At 29.8% G+C, this 20,666-nt stretch overlaps 1 protein-coding gene across 1 annotated transcript; it reads left to right on the top strand.

Annotated features, from left to right (window-relative positions):
• Window positions 1-4,329: 4,329 nt before the first annotated feature.
• LOC129981694 (uncharacterized) lies at window positions 4,330-19,565 on the top strand. The gene is made up of 8 exons (XM_056092635.1): window positions 4,330-4,416; window positions 7,845-8,001; window positions 9,485-9,648; window positions 11,213-11,266; window positions 12,795-12,903; window positions 15,846-15,961; window positions 17,610-17,807; window positions 19,416-19,565. Exons 1-8 carry the CDS (start codon window positions 4,395-4,397, stop codon window positions 19,472-19,474), a joined length of 879 nt encoding a protein of 292 aa, XP_055948610.1. The 5' UTR covers window positions 4,330-4,394; the 3' UTR covers window positions 19,475-19,565.
• Window positions 19,566-20,666: the final 1,101 nt, after the last annotated feature.

Below are 20,666 nucleotides of genomic sequence, written 5' to 3'. Positions count from 1 at the left end.
CGACTAGATTGTTCGCCGAGATTATTGACTTTTTAGGATGATAATTATTAATGTGGAATGCATATATTTTTTTAAAAAATTCACCTTGTTATTTGACAAGATCGAACAACATGAATTTAATTGAATAAACCAACATAAATTATAAAGTGTGCAAATTAAAGAACCTATATTATTAAGAAATAAAAACAGAAAATAAAATCCTACCTCGGAATTATTGTTTAATGAAATCTTTTTAAAATTCTTAATTTTAACATTAGCAAGACCACGCGAATAACTGTTTTGAATTTCGTAACATTAAAAATTAATTGCAACAAACTGTGTAATATATATGAAAAATTATTTAAAACATTGTATAAAAATGAAATATAATATTAAAAAGATAATTTTTAGGTTTAAAAATTTTTCAAAAACTATTTGGTGAGATAAAAGTTTTGGAAAACATGGAGATCAATTTCCATAGATAAATCATAGCTATTACCAATCTGACAATGATAAACCTATATTTCCCTTCGATTAAATTTTGCTTGACGGCTGTTTCTTGATATCTTTTACATCTTCCTCTTTTGAGTGACTCTTTTTGGCGAGTCCTAGAGAGAGTATTTCTAATAAAAATTTTAAACTTCATTAATTAGCAAAGCGTTGCAGCCATTGAAACGTTCCATGAAACAGTTTGAATCGTTCATTTGTTATATTTGTTTCATTTGACTGTTGGCATTCTGCAATACGTAATAAGAACAAAATACATTAGCTTATTATGTATATAGTTTGATCAATATACAAGTTATAAGAACAATAATAATTTTTATATCCATTTATAATACAAGAAAGTGTAGTAATATCCAAAAATGAAGATCTTCATTGGAGCTAAACCTTAATCGTCCTTAACCCACGCATTAAAATGAAACTTATTCATAGTAGGAAAAAGCCGTATTTTCATATCTTTAGCACCAGCATTAGAAGAAAAATTCAGCATGAAATATTCGCAGCAACAATGAAAACAATTTGATTTTTTTTTTTACATTAAAAAGATATATGGTTATGAAATAGGACCCATTTTTTAAAAATCTAATTAAAAATGAAAAAAAAAAAATGTATGGCAACCAAATTGCTATAACCAAAAAGATAATTTTTCTTGAATTTTAAATTGGTATGAAACTTATTTTTGTCACATTCTATCACCGGCAGCTTTAAAAAAAAGTGGCAAAATTTTGTTTAATTTTTAATTAACTAAAATTCTAATTAAAAGTCCAAAAAATTGCTCCAATGTGGACTCTTTCACCCTCTGAGACACATCTCTCAGTTCTAAGTATTTCCACACATTTTCCAAATGTTCTAAGTATGTCGAATATTCTACACAAAGTCAACATTCATACGTACACATGTCTTTCTTTATTTTTCGTAGCGATGGAGAAATTTCTTTTTTAGCATAAAAATAAAGATTTTTGAAAAAAAATTCGATATTTGCAGGCTCTATTACAAAGTGCTGATTATACGAAAGTCGAATAAGTAATGTTTGCACATTATCGTTTCTGAGAATTACATTTTCATTGAATTGAGGTTGGTAATCATGTTCTTTGAAAGATATTAACTTGAAAGATATTAACTAACAAAACTAGATAGATATTTGTTCAGTTCAGCATGCACTAGAATTATTAAGTGCTATTCTGTATGGCAAACTGAAGAAGAGAATTTTTGAAACCTAAATATTGAAATATTCAAAACCAGTTAAAGTGTCCCCCGCGCCCTCCGAAACTTTCTCGCAAATCTGTAATGAAGGAGTTATCTTCTTCCTCTTCCCGTATAAAAATGTGGATCTTGGGCAAAGCAGTGAATGTCACGAGTACTCAGGATTTTATTTTCGCTTAGGAGAGCTGTGTGCTTCATAATAAAATAAAGAAAAATGTCATTTGAGTATTAACTCCATGACACTGGCGAACAGTAATTGCAAAATATCGACATTTAAAGCGAATTCAGCATTTTTACTCAATTTTACATACTGTATTGGCTATTAATCTCTCACACAAGCGCCAAAAAATCGAATATGTAAACACATAAAAATCGAATATGTAAACACATAAAAATCGAATATGTAAGCGCATAATGTACTTCAATTATAAAAAGTATAGAACTATCAAAAGTTTAACTTTCATCTGAATTGGATGCACACCATAGAAAAAAAAAGATTTATTTTTAATAAATGATTTTTGTAGAGCATCTGTTAAATTAAATGCATAATATGTAATTATACTTCTAATTATAATAATTATAAATATGATTATCAAGATATACATTGCCTATTTATAGGAATTTTTTATAATAATTAGAAATTTGAATTGCAAACTAATGGAGAATTCTAGGAGAATCAAGAATTATTAAAATTAAAAATTCTTGTTAGAAAAATTTAATATTTTGACTATAATTTATTTTTATCATTTTGAATAAATATATTTAATAATTGAGTATAAATTTGTGAATTACTTTATGGAAAATATTTTAAGCCAAATGTTTTTCTATTAAGGTTTAGCTATTTTTTCCCTTTAAAAATGAAAACTTTGTATGTATTCTTACTTTTTTTTCTCCTTATCGGTTTAAAAGGAAAGACGATTTATTGCCTTTTTAACATTACATTTAAAGTGAGACAAAATACATTGAAGTTTATAATATTAAGTTAAAATAGTATCAAAAAATTCTCTATATCTCTCTCTTTTTTTACATTTTTTGTATGCTTCATACACGAGAAAAAAAAAAGTTGTAACTGCAAAAAAAAAAAAAAATCGTACTTGAAATTTTGATAAATATGCTTATTTTTAGCTTCTTCAGAAAAAGAAAACACTTTAGTGAAAATTTGTGATGATAACTCAATGTTTCTATTGTTTTGAATGATAACTCAAAAAACGCCATCAGTCATATGATCGAAATTTGATTAGTGTTTTTACGCAAAAAGTTTAGATTAGATCTACAAATCTGTCTAAAGAAATCTATCTATCCTTCCATGAGCATGGGAAGAAAATAAATCAAAAATGAAATAATCCGAATGAATGAATAATTTGTAGATCTGCAAAAAAGTTGTGGACCAAAGTCTCTAAAAGTTTGCCAGCTGTCAGTCTCCTAATTTAGATAATATGTAAACACGAAAACCCAAGACCTCAACAAGCAGTAATTCAAATTCGTAGCCTGCAGACGATAGTTGTTGGTCTTGTATAATTTTTATCGCATTTGGCGAAAGAGAGAGGGCACAAAATATGCACTCGATTTTCTTCATCAGGCTTAACTATTGAAAAGTAGTATAAAATATCTCACATCGTGTGTATGCACGATGTAAGAAACTCGATATGTAAGAAACGATAAAAACGATGTAAAAACGATATGTAAGAAACTCGAGAAATTCAAGAGAAAAGTATTTTTACTAACTGTTACTTAATGTCAGTTGGTTAAAGAATTCAATGATTAAAAGTGAGGGAAAGTCATATTACTGACTCCCGACCCTCCTCAAAGGCACACGGATTAAAAAAGCAACCCTTAAATGACCGAACTGCCGCTACAGTAATATTGGCGGGAACTGTGGTTGAGTCCTAAGGCTATCACCGGTCATGATAAAACCCTTTCCTAAGGAATAACGCCCTGTCATCCATGGGAGTAGCTAAACCCCTACTTTTTCGTGTACCCTTCAGGGTGGCGAGAACCAACCACCATTCCGGAAGATTCTCATCATTATTTCGAGGTGCCCCTCTGGGGAAAAAGTAAGGGAAAATTTTCGGAATTAAAGTACATATTATACATTTTAAGGCAAAAACAAACTAATTTTTTGTAAATCAAATATAAGACTCAAAGTGGTTGCTCATTTCAATACTTTTAATTTAAAATATGAGTATTTAAACAAATGATATTAAACTAATTTTTGCTCCAAATAAATAAAATATATTTTTTAAGAATTTCACTTTTATTATATTTAACGGCTGTTTCGAAACAAATAGTGTAGATATTTCCTTATAATTAGATATTTCCTTTTAATTCCAATGAAAGCACTGAAAATTGGTATAAATGTATTAAAATACTTGACCTAGAAATTAGAATTACCTAGAATTACACAGAAAATATTAATCAAATTCTTCTTTTGCAAAGTAAATTTTATCACTTTTCCATACTGGTGTAGAATTTTTGATTTTTCATATTCCTTAATTCTAGGAAAGTGCAATTAAACGTAGCCTATCTACTAGATTGCAAAATAGCAGCCTTTCACGGAAAACATTAATATTTTGAAATTGGTTTAAAATATAATTTATCCCTTATCCATCCATTTGGTAGATTTTAAATTTCTCACGTTAGTTTGTGGAATTTAGAATTCAGCATAGGTCTACTCATTTCTTGTACAAAACAAGTCATAGATAGCTAAAATGGTGGGACTTCAATTTATATGTGAGTATTTTCATAACAATTTTATTTTTCCTTATTAAGTGATTTGTGTTCTTTTAAAAATTGTTGATTCGCATAATTTTGTTAGAATTAGAATAAATGGTGATCTGAAGTATAATGAGAAAATTCTACTGGCATTTTCAATCAAGAAAAAAGTATCTAGGCTTTTCATTGACTACATATCCAATGTTTGGCTTTCGAGATATTTTCTTTTTATGAATATTTTTCCTTTCCGGATAACAAATTTTTTGAGGCTTCATTAGGGAAAGTAAATCAAATACGGTAGCTACACAAGTTAGGAAACGTTATGTAATCATAAACAAAATCATTCGCCTTATAGAATTATAAATCGAATTATGATTATATGTTAGAAAATATCACGTTTTGTTTTGAAAAAATGAACATATGAGAGCATCAGAACTCAAAACCATAAAGAGCCATATGGATGAAATTTTGTATATGGTTTCCTTTACAAAATTGTTTTTCCGAATCAAAGTTTAACCTCATCTGTTCTATCTGTGAGATGTGTGAATGTCCCCCCTGTAAAAAGGGGTTGTGCAAGCGAATGTGATGCGTGAGTAGCTAAGACGTACTCTTGGCCCTAGTTGGCGCTACTAAAACAAGAGACACTCCCTTGGCTTAAAATTGCTGACTTCGTCAACGCTGACAGCAACAACATGAATTAATCTGAGACAATCAGATCTTATATATTGTTAATAAAAAAAAGGCAGTTTAGACGAGCTGATTTCTAATTTCAACGATTTTATAGAACCATTAGTTGCATTAAATGAAAAAATGACCCTAACATGAACGAAGAAGGAAAGAAAAAGAAAAAAAAAAAGATCTTATCGCAATTAAATTGCAAAATTTTTAGAACATATGAAGTTTATCTGTTAAAGAAATAAATGTCTGTTTTTTTAAAAATACAAATATATAGTTTCGTCGAATTTCGACAAATTTGATCCACGTGCTCTTCAGAGCAAGGAAAGGTCACTGTCAATTTTTAAAAAGTATAACAGTTGCCAAAGATTCAGTAAGAATTTGATGTTTTCCAGCTCTGGTGGACGCCGCATAATGTGATCGCGGTTAATGTTATCATTCGTTATATTATATCAAATTCCTCTTATCCCTAGCCGACTTATTTAAATGTCACAAAAACATTCATTTAATGAGATCACTTTATCGTTTCGAGTTATCAGTGTGGTAGCATAGAATAAACTGATCTTTCATTTTCAACCAGCTCTAACGATTGACTTTCGCGCAATTTCTTCGATTATAAGGAAGCATTTAGGAGTCATTTCCCCCATGGGATGGGCTTCATTTTGTTTTAGCCGGACTAGAACGGTCTGGATTAGATTGAAGGGACAGGTACGCTGTCAGATCTGGCATGAAATCTATTGAACAGTCCTAAATAAATTTTGGCTGAGATCGAGTTATGAAATCAAAAAGGTTAAAAAAAGAAGAAAAACTGATTTGAGAGTTAGTGATTAGATTGTGATTCTTAAAAAGTGCGAAAATTTATCTAAAATGAATCAGCGCAACGGAACGACACAAGTAAAAAAATGCCCCTCTGTATAATTTTGAAAATTTCTGAGTTTTTTATAAGCAAGATGTTGAAGATCTCATCTTGGACAAAAGTAGAGAAGAAAACCCACCAACAAAAACCGAAATTAATCAAGCACTTGATATTTTGAAACGCGGTTGCAGCATCGTTCAACAAATTTTAAAATACTGTTACTAACCAGTAATGTTGCCCCCCAGCACGGTTAGTTCTATCACCAGAACGGCTGATTTACAATCATCTGTATTGGATTTTGCTCAGGTGCCGAGCCAGTAATCCCACAGCTTAGTGACAAACTTGGTTACCATTTGGCGACTTTGGCGACAAAATGGATAATGCTGGAAACTTCGAGAATTTTAACGATCCATCCAATAGGAACTAAGATACACCTGATTGACCCAGAAGGTTCTAGACCCGCCTCCTGGGAACTATAAAAGGACGGTAGTCTCACGCTGCAATGAATCGTGATTGGAATCGCAGTAGAGTCGTAATCAAGTATCCAATCTTCGAGAGGATAGCGAAACAACGGCGGAGTGCCAGCGTTGTGTGGAGCCCACGCTATTGCTGAACTGAGCTGTGTGCCGAGTCCTGTTGCCCATTGTGGAAGCAGCGTCGGGTCGTGTGAGGAGTAGAAAGTCGCAGTAGAATCGGCAATTGGATACAGTGAGGTGACAGTGGAGAAGTTCAGCCGTTTGGAGAGACCGTACAGCGAAGCTCCTACGATCCCCTCTCCTGCTGAATTCTGTCTGGCCGCTTTGTGTGCTGTGCTCGATTACTGCTTGTGGGATACTGTGTATTGTGGTGTGCAGCTGTGTGTTCGTTTCGGCTGTGTATAGTACCGTCTGTGTACTCTGTTCTTCATGTAAATAAACGTCGTCGTTTTTTTCCACTGAGGCCTGCTGATTGTGTTTTCACACTATACAACCACTACAAGCGAACCCGGTGATCCGTAGAAACACTATGCAAGTAAGAAAAATATGTGAGAATAACTTAGGAATAATGATAAGCAACAATGAAATAATTCTTTTTAATTGATATTTTTCAAAAATAAATTATAGATAGCTCTGAATAAATAGATTTTACTTTCTCTTAATGATAAAAAGATATTTTATTTTACCTAATCTGGTTATTGTTATCAAATGGATAGTGATATTAAAATTTTGAAGCCTCGAGGTGATAACGCTAAGTGGCAGCTATTACATATCTTTCCGAAAATAGTATCTCACAAAAATAATTTTACGCTATCTTAAAACTAAAACTAAATAATAATAATAATAATAAACTAACTTTATTTGTGTGCATTTTTCTCTAATTTTAAAAATTTAATTTGATATAAAATCTAAAAAATCTTTTGTATTGTTATATTGAAATTCAAATTAATTTTATTATTCCACCAAACCAGTTAATCAATAACTTTTTGAAAGATTAAAATTAAAATTAAAAAATTTCTTCCTTCAGGTTTTAATTCTGAAACAGAATATCCATTTCTGCTTTTATTTCGTATGTTATCGCTAATCTATCAAATCCATTACTTCATAGAATATGATATTTCATGCAATAACTAGGAATTTTATGAAAGAGCTGAATTATGAATTTTAATGGTAACATATACTCTATTAACTTTACAAGTTCAGAGAATAGTTTTTTGTTGATAGATCCTATCAAACTTATATTTTTAGTCTCGTCGAACAACAAAGTGAAATTTTAAATAAATGCATTCCATATTTACAGTTTGACATCCAGGAAAGCAAATGATGTTCACCAAAAGCGACTATTATTTTATAATTTTTCGATTTAAAGTAATAAAAAGAATGTTTTTCAAAATTCAGATAAAAACTTTAATAACAAGATATTGTTATATTTCTTCCAGGTGTTCTTCTAACCATTATTAGCTTGCTTCCATGTGTTATGAATGCTACAGTTGAGAGATATCAAGCGGAACTTAAGAATGGAATTCAAGAAGGCGAAGCAAGGTTCCTGTCTTGCATGTGTGACAACAATACAGATGTTTCAGAGCCACTCGATGAGTAAATCATCTTCTTTTTTATATTGATCATTGTAATTAGATAATATCCTTTTTATTCGATAATATTTAGAAAAAAAAAATAATAAATTGCATCGTGACAGTTAATCGCTAGCTCGTATCAAGATAAAAGCTATAATATATATATATATAAAAATTGTAACTGCATTGAACTTTTTAAAATTAGCTCCAGTATCATTTAATCATTAAACGTATAGTCTAAAAAATGATACAACTAATACTAGGAAGATGATTGTTAATCGATTTTTACTGTTTTATATATGAAGTATGGAGAAAGTATTACAATCGTCAAAAAAAAAAAAAAAAAAAAATCAAACACGATATTTTGACGAGTTTATAAATTTCAGACCTGCTCAGTTCGAAAAACACATTTTTGAAATTGTGTCTATTTGTCTGTGAACACGGTAACTCGACAACATTTTGAAACAGACGGACGATAGGAAATGTTTGCCAAAATTTGAAGAAAATCCACCCAAAAGAAGTTTGTCCACTTGTCCTGGTACATAAGAGTACGATAACTACAAAATATACAGAGCTAGATGAATAATAATAGAAAAAAGTGAAGATGTACCATATTTTGAACTAAATCTATCTAGATACTGATATTCTGTCAAGTTTTAGTCTTTTTGCAACACTGATTTATTATTATTTTTACTGATTTTTACCAAAAAAGAAGTTTCCTTAGTTTTCTGAGGTGATGAATCCAGAGCTTTGTTTTTATTTAAAAGTTGTCTTTCTGTTGAATAATTTTCAAGCTTTATTTAACAATTTTGATTCTCCCATATTGAGATTCTTACTTTTTACCAAAACATTACTATTTCTGTAATGGTAACAACTGGTGCTTTTCATATGGTCACCTTCAATTCAACATGATGATATAAAAAAATCCAAGAACCATACGCAATGATGCACTTTTCCATCTTTTAATTCAGGAACTGTCTTACCTAAAAGACACACACCAATTTGAGATCTTGTTATTTTCGTAGTCACTTTAGTATCCATAATGAATCTGAAGCAAAAGTAAATTAACCACTAAAATTAAACCAAAAAGGAATAATGTCTTTTATATACAGCTCAGAATATCACATCTTATATATATATATAAAAAAAAAGACTAAACCAGAAACTGAGATCGGTTTTTAAGTATTTGCAGGTAATACCGTGCTGCCATCTAGTAATTTATATGTGAAGATAAAATAATTTTTACATGTTACAAACTTCACTGTTGTTGAGTTACCCCTAAGTAAGGTTTAAACCTTGTTTTTTCTTATAAAGAAATAAAGGGAGAGAATCAGAAGAGAATATTTTCATAATTGAAAAATAAGCACTACATTGCTCTATATCCAGTACTGGGCAAGAATTTTTGACACAATTCCAATTTTGTTTATGGTTTGATGTAGCAGTCTCTTTCTTTTTATTTAAGGTCAAAAACAAATTCTGTATAAAATAATTCATTTTTCTCTCAGAGAAATGGCGACGGCTATTGTAACAGGCGAACTCAAACTCACTCACTGCCGAACCTTCGACGCTCGAGACATATGCGGTTTGCTGCTTTTATGCTCTGAATGCGCAATTCGACATTTGAACTGCTATGCGTCGGAAGAGACGCAACAGCTGCAGTGTTTGAATGGTAAAAATTTCATTAATAATTTATTTAGTTGAAGTTTAAAATCCTGGCAATTCATACCAAATTGTTTCATCTCCAGTACCATTTCATTAACAAACATTCAATTTCTAACATTTAATTAAACTGTGCTAACACTAGAAAAATCAGTGGTAACCAGAAAAAAACTATACAAATCAGCTTAGCCAAGATCAAGCGATCTTTGAAATACTGGAAAAGGGAAGGTGCCTAATGTTTAAAATTTTCTTTCCTTTTTTTTATATTTTTATACCACTTACAATGATTAACTGGCTCCATGGAGACCATATGATCTTTCGAAAACCAATAAAATAATGGAAAAACAGAAATAAGGATAAGACTATTTACCGTTGACTTGGAGTGTAATATCTTTCAGCAATCGTGTATCCTTGATATTAGACTGTAGAATGGGCATGTGAATTTGATGGACCTATTGCACACTGCTGTATAACAGTGTGCGAAATTATGTTGTTCAATGAACGACGATATTATACAATATTGTGATAATTATCTGATATCATACAATCTCAGAAGATAGGAATGTTTTTTTTAATAAAAAAGTTGGGGTTTCAAAAGTAATTCATTGAATATAATTCCTTAACATAAAAGGATTATCTAAAATTTAGATTTCATAATTTTTCCAGGGCCATATTTAATGATTGAAACAAAAGGAATTATTATTTACATCATTTATATTTATATCTTTTTGAAAATGAAACTAAAAATTGGAATTTATGATGAATCAGAGAAATTTTATATCGAATAGTTCTTTGAGATACTGCATAAATTATATAAAAAGTATTCTGTTATGCATATAAGATTTCACTGCTGAAGGATCAGGCTTCTGTACCATATTTTTAAAAAAACCCATCTATTTGGTTTTATGAATTTTTTTTGTATTAATTGAAGTTCAATAACCTCCGTTTAGTTTAAAGTTCAAACTTTACTGGAGCTGACAGAAAATTAGAGAAATACACAGTGCAATGAACCAAACGGCGTATGACTTCTATATTAGTTGTATGAGTTATATGGCTACCAAAATTTGAGCTTAAAAATATAGAAGAAGCTATTAATAAACGAACTTATATAAAATATTTAATCGAAAGTTTTAGCGAATCTTAATCAAGGCAAAATAGCTGGTCGCCAAAGGCAGCTAATTGTAATTAAAAATATAGACTTACTGAAATCGATAATAAAAAAGATGGCTTCAGGTTTTTCTAATCATCCTTTTTGTCATCAGTTTTTTGTGTTATATTGCTATTAAATTATAATTCATAATTTATTGTGATGAATGCATATCTAAATTTATCCATCATCTAAAAGGCACATGTCGAACTATAACTTAACCTCAAATAAATTAATGCATTTATTTATTTTGCTTTTTGTGTTAAAACCTTCATCCTGTAAGATTCAAATTGAGAAAATGATGTGCTATATTTGAACTCTGCTTTTTTATAACTGAAGTGCATCTTTGGCTTAATTTTTAATTCTATATCAAGTATGACTTGTTTTATTTCTTAATCTTCATTGAATTATTTATATTACGTTGCAGAAATCCATTTGCTGAATGACAATTACTTTGGACTAAGAGAGAGGAAACTGAAAGGTTCGTTCATTTTTAAACTTAATATTAATTATTTGAAATTAATTTATTTGAAAAAATAAGAAAGGAAAAAAAATGATCTTGAATCCAAAATGGAAAAATGTTTTTAAACTTGAACAACGGGAAACTATTTGGAAATCTACATTTGTGTGTGTTAATTAATGTAATTTTCTAAGACACATTCAGTTGTTGTACTATGGTTACATTTAAGAGAAGATTATATCCAAGGAAACATTCATTAGGAATATAACAAGAAAATATTATTTTAATAAAATATTTTGAATATTTATTTTAATGAAAATTATTGTTTTATTTTGATATTTTATGCACATGGCAATACATCGCATAAATATCCAAGAGTTGTGCAAACTTTCTAATACCTTTCCCGTAAGATATTAAAAAGATCTTTGTTATAAAATATCCGTATGATATTACAAAGAAACATAAAATTACTTATTAAGGGTATTTCTAATGCTAAATTTAGACTGAAATGGTATTTTGAATTGGATTTCACAGACTTATTTATCGGTCTTCACTAGTATGTTAGGAATGTAAAAGACAGCATTCTTTTTCCCATATTTCTATCTAATTCTTCATTGGTGGTAACGGAAATAAAAGTTTGGATTTTTCTTTTTTTCGATATGAACTTACTCTTTGCCATTGCCACTGATATTATGTAACAGATACTCATATTGTTGTTGTTGTTGTTGTTTTCAAAGAATTACGTAGATGGCATTTAGAAATACGTATTTTGCAGTGTGTATATGCAATTATTGCAATCTTAGGCAAATCTCAGACATGTTTTGTGAAGATATCGTTATGTAAATTATGACTGTATTTATGTATACGGTGATTGAGGTTGTGATATTCTCCATACTATAGAAATGGAGGAGGGGAGAGGTCATGTCTAATTTTGTCTCCAATTTTCGAAATTTCTGCAGGGGTAAACCATTTGTCCCATACTTAAACTGCTACACTGTTAGTCATAAAATAACTATATATATTAGATGAGATGAGATTTCTTAATGTCTTTTCTAAAAGTTATCTGAGTCAGGAGTTTGCTTATTGATTACTGTTAATGTAAAGACCAAGAAGAATAAATTTATTACAGAAGCATCTGTTTCATGTAAATGTCAAGAAGAATAAATTTATTACGGAAACATCTGTTTGATTCAGAGATCACGAATAAATGTATTACGGAAACATCTGTTTGATTTAGATATCAAGAATAAATTTATTACAGAAACATCAGTTTGATGTAAAGATCAAGAAGAATAAATTTATTACAGAAAAATATATTTCTTGCATGAATGCTAAAAATAAAACATACATGAAGCTAATTTGGAGATCGTAAATCTTAAAGTAGCAGATATTTATGTAAAATTGAAAAGGAATAGCTAAAAATATCTATTTTAAAGTATCCTTGAAAATTGAAGTATTTCTTCAATCTCCTGGTATGTAAAAGATAGCCTGCATTATATTGAACTCAAATTAATAATTACATTAATTAATTTTTTTCCATTGTTTTTAGATGTGGTAACTATTGAGCGTACTCGTGTCAGGCGTCAAGCCCACGTCTGTACGTATCCTACAAATTTGAAAACAGCAGATGTTGCATGTCAAACTATTGGAAAAAAAGTGTGAGTAACTTCTGTTTTGATTGCATTTAACTAATTAAGTGCGTTCGACGTATATACATCTTAATACAAATCTTCATTCTGCCATGGTCAATGCGTAATTTTTTATCCAATAAAAATAAAATCTTATTCGGTTTATGATTATTTTTAGCAAAATCTATTATGCAACCATTTGTATTGCGTTCGACGTGTATATGCGTCATCACTTAACTTGAAAAAGGTATACTTGAGGGACTTTAAAAATGAATTCTGCTGTTAACTGATTAAAATTATATCGAAGTATCGATACATGCTTAGTTTAAGATGATATGTATATTTCGATGAATACATTTGACTGTTAAAATTAGTGTACTTCATTTAAAAAGGAAAATGTAATTTGAAAATAGTTTCTTTTTAAGAATACATTTTCCTGTTTTTGAGACATCTACAACTAAAGCAAAGGTATGGAAGGAAAATAAATTTAATGTATAAACTGTGAAAAGCACAAAGGCGTAAATTCTGTACAAAAAGAAAAAAAAGAAGTGGTTAGAAGAAGATCAGTTAGTGATTGGCGAGATTTGTCACTTATGGAAAGAAAATGGATTAATAATTACAATAGAAGTATGAAAAAGGATAATCTAGAATTATATTGGATTTTGAATAATAAAAAGTGCACACATTGTAATGAATTAGATACAAATGAAACTTCAGAAAATTATCTTTTACTAACCAGCGTAAGGAATTCAACCAAGTGCAACATTTCCATTTCTTTTCTGGTTTTCTTTGCATGCATTCTCTACATCGGTGACTTTTTATTTATATATAAAAAAATTTTAAAGTCACAATTTTTAATTTATTTATTTTGCGGAATTCATTTCTCCTTGCCTTTCACAGACAAAGTACGAAATTCGGTTTCATGCTGTTCATTAGTTTTAATTGAAGATGCCTCCAAACAGGAAGGGTTACGCAATGGAGATCCTGCATTTTCTTGTATACAAGATATATATTGTTACAGAAGACGTGTTGTGGGAATGCTGTCCAATGCCTTTGAAAATAGAAAAAAAAATCTTTCATTCCACATGGAAATGCGAAACACAGGTCGAGGCGTACACAAATAATTGTACTAATTTTGTGATTGTAATAATAACAAAAACACAGTCGAGGCGTGCACAAATAATTGCACTTGTGAGAACTTACAACAAGAGTAGAGAAAAACAGTAACAGCGCCAAGATTTCAGCTAGAGATCTCGTGTCGCAATCTACATTCCAAACAGAAAACTTCATTCTGGATGTTTCTTTAATTGTTGCAGATGAAGGTATAAAGACATTACATCTTTTTTCCATAATGAATAAGTTTTTCTTTAATGTTTGCTTCTAATAATTCTTTTTGAAATTTTGTAGCACTTACAACTGAGGTTTAACTTTATTCTTAAACATTGTTGCTCTCTCTGTAATATAATTGGATATTAATTAAATATCATGATTCTCATCCCTGGAAAATACTTTTTTTTGTTGCAGCGCACTGAATTTTTTTCATTGAAACAGAGAAATTTCTATTGAATAATCCTGTGAGATATTACACAAATTATATAAAAAAAATATATGCTTTAGTACAGATTAAGGCTGAAGGGTTTCACTTTTTTTGTTTTGTTTTTATTAAGAATGTTTAGATCCACCAAGAAAGTTTTTATATCAGTTGAAATTTAATCTCTTTTTTCTTTTAAATTGCAGTTTAGGAGAGAATCAGGGAAATGCATTATACAGTAAATATAATAGTTTGTGTAATGTTTTTCTCAAAATTTGAAATTAAGAAAGATAAAGAAATATTTAATTGAAAATTGTAACAACTGTCAATTCCGTTACTTTCAATGAACCAACTAGTCATTCAGGTAACTAATATTCAATAAAATTTCTGCAAATTGATAAAAAATTCTCGTTTGAAAAGCTTTGTTTTTCTGGCAGATTATATTATTGGTTAGCTATAAATAAGCTAAAATAAACGGAAGCGTTAAAAAAATACATCGAATTCGTTCTTCAGTTGTCTTGTATCTGTATGTATTCGTGACTACAGACATGTTGATGCATAGATAAATTTAACCTTTCACGAACACAGACTCACAAACTCACATCTCCACAGACTCACATCTCCATGCTATGAATGAAAAACAAAATCAACAAAAGAAAGCACGGCAATATGAAATTGTTTGGTATTATTAATTTTTTCCGTAATATTAAAAAAATGGAAAGGTAAATGCAGTTGCATATTTACGCAGCCAGCTAATATTTTATTTCATTATTTATTTATTTTGTATTCAATACAGCTTTTACATTTTTAAAACTCATAATTGTGTCAAGTAATGAAACATATAAAGAAAAAATTTTTCATCTTGTCTTATATACTATTTAAAAAAAATAGAAATTTCTAAAAATTCATTTTTTAAACGATAGAATAAAGTATGCCTAAAATAATGAAGAATTTTGTCAATAAAGCAATGGTAATTTTTTCTTTAGTTGAGAATAATTAAATTGTAAATAATAAAATTAAGGAATTAAATAAATAATAAACATTAAAAATTTAAATTTTACAAATGTTATTCAGTTGGTGATAGTTTTAAAAATCAAAATTATGATTGAAATTATATACATGAGTGAACTCAAAAGTCAATTTTCAAAAATAAATAAATAAAATAAATAAATCTATCCAATGTACAAATAAAATCAATTAAAGGACTTAATGGTATACCAATGATGTAAATAAGACTAATAATGGTAAAACTGCGGTCAGTGGCATGGCAGCAAGGGGGAGGTTGTCAAAGGGACGGTAGATGCCATGACATTATGAAGACAAAATGTCCACATTGATTCTCATATAAAGCCGAATAGGACGGAAGAGCAAAAAATGATATTTTATTTCAAGTGTCATTTATACATGCTAAGCCAGAATTGATTTCACATTTTCCTCTCAGCACATGCACACAGGCTTGCATATTTGGTCACACCTTGAAAGGAGTTGTCATGAAAACGATGACATGCCAGAAATCTGAAAATATTTGGCGACCTTCTGGATTCACAGAATGTGAACGTAAGTTAATTTTATGTCATACCTTCTATATTATTATTAAATTAGCTTCATAACTTTTAGTCTGAATTATTCGACCATGGTCAGATTTCGTAGTGGCCATCTTAAGTGTTTAAGGTTTCAGAATGGGGAGAAGAAATTCCAACCTTGTTCCTGCTCCCAACCTGCTAGTCCTGTTCACCTTCTGTTTTGTCTTGGCGCTTCCTTCTTATAAGCAGCTGCTGGATGAACGGGACTTTCTACAGATTTATGAGGAACTGAAGCTACGGGGCCTCCTGGATCTGGTCTAGGCTTTCCTTCTCCAGGGGGATGTGTAACAACAACAGTCTGAATTATCTTGACTTTTTTTTCGTTATTAGCAATTTAATATTTTAAAGTAAAGCTAGAGCTTGGAGGGAGTATTTAAATTATTTAAATTATATTAGTAGTATTTAAAGTAAAGTTAGAGCATGGAGGGAGGAGGTGGGTAACCCAATGCACCCTGGCTTCATGGCCATAAAGAACTAAACATTCACTTTTTCTCATATTTTATACCAAAAAAAAAGCATGGATTCATTTAACAGCGCTCGTAAGAGTTTTCTAGTGTACTTATAATACAGATTTCAGTAAGATAAATAATAGTAAAATATTATTATTATAATATGTGATAAAAGCAGAATAGTAAGGCCCGCGACGACCCAATATATTGTCAGTCTTGCTAATCCTGGTGACTTATTTCGGTAACAATTGGCAACTTTCTTCATATATTTGGAAATGACCATACTTACTTACTATTACCCACTCGTGGAAGCAGGGAAAATTATTAAAAAGCCCAAAGAATTTAGGAACTTCTCAAGAAAGCAATTAATAAAAAATCAACGAGCCACTTCAACCGTTCTTACTTTAGATTAGATAATAAAATGTTTTAATTATGGTCTCAAAAATTTACTAAAGATAACTGAATTAGAATCCCTTAAACAAGAATTTTGATTTTAATGTGTGAAATATTTTGGGAAACATGGCGAATTTTTATAAAGGTTCTTCATAATTCAGCAAATTAATTCTGAGACGCAAAGAAGTTTTTATTTGAGTATGAAAACTATTCATTCTCTTCGCTTGCGCCCTTATTTTTAAACATTCAATAAAGAAACAATGCTATGGACAAATATGTACAGAAGTCTATCTAAAATATCAAATAAAAAATTTCTTGCATTCAATTTCAAAATTCGGGTTTAAGGTGCATTGAGTCACTATTATGAATATTTACATGGAGAATTTCAGGGCTATAAGTACATTAGATTTTTCTGGACACACACACACACACACACACACACACACACACACACACACACACACACACACACACACACACACACACACACACACACACACACACACACTTCCCAAGTATAGATTGTTGAAGGGTGAGAAACAAGAAGGAAAAGTGAATCTGTCTTAAGCAGAGTTCACACGAGGCCAACTATGGCGCGCAGCAGGTCATGCTTACTTCAGAATGATCACATGACCACAATGGGAAATAATTGTCCTGATGAGACAACCATTTGCCATTATCCCATTTGGGTCACGTGATGTTCCTCAGACAGGCGTGACCTTCTATTGCGGGCAATAATTGGCCTCGTGTGTACGCTGCTTTAGATGTTCCTCTTTGCAGCTTTTGTGGACTGTTCCTTATCCCTGAAGATGCCTGGAACTGTGGATTGCTTTTCGGGAACGACTCGCACAGCTCCTCTCTGCTACGTAAGTTGTAACCAATACGAAGATCAGCCAGCCGTACCGAGAAGAGCGTACGAATGCACTCTCAGTGGAACGTGGAATCGGCCCCTACCATTCTGTGTTGCCACTGGATCAGGTAAGAAAGCAACTCTCTCTTCTTTTATCTTATGAGCCATTATCATTTTTGAGCTTTGGGAACTTAAGATTTCAATAGGAATTTGCCAAACCCTGGGATAAAATTAAATGTACTGGGATGTATGAGGCTTCTCATTAAGAAGAAGGAAGCATCGTACATTTTGAAATATGGTAGTGAGTGAATTCAAGGATAATTTATTAAGAAAAATCTCGTTCATGTTCGATTGATAAAAAATGCAGTTACAGAAATGAATGACACTTAATATGAAATTTATAGAAAATTTATAAATTAACAGTAGGATTCATTGGCCTAAATGTAACATTTTCGATGCGTTAATTTTCTTTACATACAAGATTTTGAATAGGCAACTTTTGGAACATTTCTCTCTCTCTCTCTCTCTCTCTCTCTTTTTTTGAATCATATTCCTTATATTTTCTAAAATATAGATTAAAAAAAATTCATTTCATAATCACCATTAGTTTTAGTTGCAAATATTTCTAAACCAGATTCGGATTAAGCTTTAAGGGCCGTTGGCAGAATTAATCCTGGGGCCTCCTCTCGAAAAGGCCTCTCTTTTTTCCTCTTTAACTTCCTACACCGCATATTTTTGATCAATTTTAATTCTCTGAATAAGCATTTTTTTTATGTCGGGAATTCTGAGAAATTGACAAAACATTGTTAACCTCGAATTGGTCGCAATACTTCGCATAAAAAATAAATTTTTAAAAATTAATAAATTTTGTACACAATTTGACCAAAATTTTTGAACACGATGTAAATATCACGTTAATCATCATCTTATAGAATGTGATATTTTTTTAAATGATAAAGCAGCATTTTAGAATCAAAAAATGTAAGTTAAAATGTAAATGTAACACCTGTAAAAAATAATTAATTAAAACATTAGAATAAAATTATAAAATTTAAACGATGATTTTAGTTTGAATCCTGCACACGATTTTTGTAAATTTAATGGACGCATAAAAAAATATACTCAGAAAACATCACAAAAAATGTATTAAACTTGGAGGTCCTTGATGTAGTGGGGCCCAAGGACAATTGATACTTACTTATTTGATAATTCGTTCTTAGCCTAAACAAGGAAAGTGATTTACTGCCTCGCTGTTTTATAATTGAAAAAGAATACCCTTAGTGTAATTTTAATTATACAAATAATATCAGGGAAAACGAAAAATAGTGCGAGTTGAAAAATAAATTAAATCGACAAAATTTAAAAAATAATAAAATGATAGCAAAAAAAATTAAAACTTTAATATGTTATTTATAATTATATTATCAAATTAAATTTAAAATAAAAAATGAAAACATATTTCAAAAGCTTTTATGCGAGACCCAACAACTACCAAATTTTGATTGGCCTGGTTCACTTAACGTTCGTCATATAGCTATAAGATGAATATTCATTAAATTGGTTTACAAAATATTATATAGTTTTCAACGTGCCATTCTTCATATAATCGTCCTGAAGGATAATTTTGATGGAAGTTTCTGCTTATGAGGTTGAATTACATTACAATGTTCAAGCCAAGATCAGAGTAAAGTCGTTATGGATGCTTTTATGTGATATCTTTTTTCTTTTCGTTTCAGGTTTGAGTCTGGTTCCAATGCCAAAGAATATAGTGGCGAACCCAGGTTATTCAAAATGAATACAACAAAAAATTATTTAATTTACTAATGAATGTGCATATGATTTAATTCGAAGTTTAAACTAAAAGTATATTGTAACATGTAGTAAAATCAAACCATAAAGACAAATAATATTATGCTAATTAATTATTAATTGAATCATATTTCATGTTTTATTTAAATAATAAATACTATCAGATTTTCACTGTAATTTTTTTACCATTTTATATTTACGTGCATTTTTTTAAATAACAGAAATCTGTTTGTTATAATAATATTTTGATTATACAAGCACTGGAAGATAACACTGGAGAATTTTAAATGCACATTTTTATGACACAAAATAAGTAAAAGCATCTGAGAATAAATATTCGGTATGATTAATATAATGATATAATGATTCGGTAATTAAAAGATTAAAATACTCGAAATATTTTGAAGTGTAAAATGAAATACAAAATTAACAGTAAAAATTTTTATTTGCATAAATATTTACAATCAAGTACAATTTTACATTTTTCATAAAACAATGAATTCTTTTAAGGTTTTATTTTTTATTCAACATAAATTATTCCTTTTCTAATTAATCTAGAAAATTAATACTTAAAATGTTAAGCTTTAAGCTGCTTTTTCTTTAAAAAATTTCACCTAAGAATGGATTTCAAATTTACTTCATAATTTAAAAATGCTTCTTGCTTTAAAAGAATAAATAAAGTTTTAAGAAATAATCAAATGCATTTCAAAAAATTACAATTATTTCTAAAGCTGCATCGTTTGGCAGAGGAACCCACTGAAGAACAAAAATTTATGCGAGGTATTTCTGTGAAGGAAAAAATTTTTGATTTTCATCAGCTTTATCAAAAATATTTCAAAGTATTCTCATGATAAATTTCAATTCTCTTAAACAGAGAGCATTATGAAACAATAATCGGTTTATGTGTATATAGATGGTAGACAGATATAACTCACACATGAATTTCAACATCTTGTTGGATTTGGTGATGATTCCATATTTATCGAAATGATAGAAAGTTGTACAGACTGGTAAAAAAATTTCGTAGGAATTGCAAGACTGATTATTTCTTGATGCATAGAAATAACAGCAACAAAAAATTCTATAGCCATCTTAAAATCTTTATTACACTTATCTCCAAATATTTTTAAAAATATTTTTAATTTGTTTACACATTGAATGAACCATTTTGCTTGAGC

Source organism: Argiope bruennichi, chromosome 1, assembly GCF_947563725.1.
Source record: "Argiope bruennichi chromosome 1, qqArgBrue1.1, whole genome shotgun sequence".
Taxonomy (NCBI): Eukaryota; Metazoa; Arthropoda; class Arachnida; order Araneae; family Araneidae; genus Argiope; species Argiope bruennichi.
The sequence above is the reverse complement of the archived record's forward strand: the minus strand, read 5'-3'. Positions and strand labels throughout refer to the sequence as shown.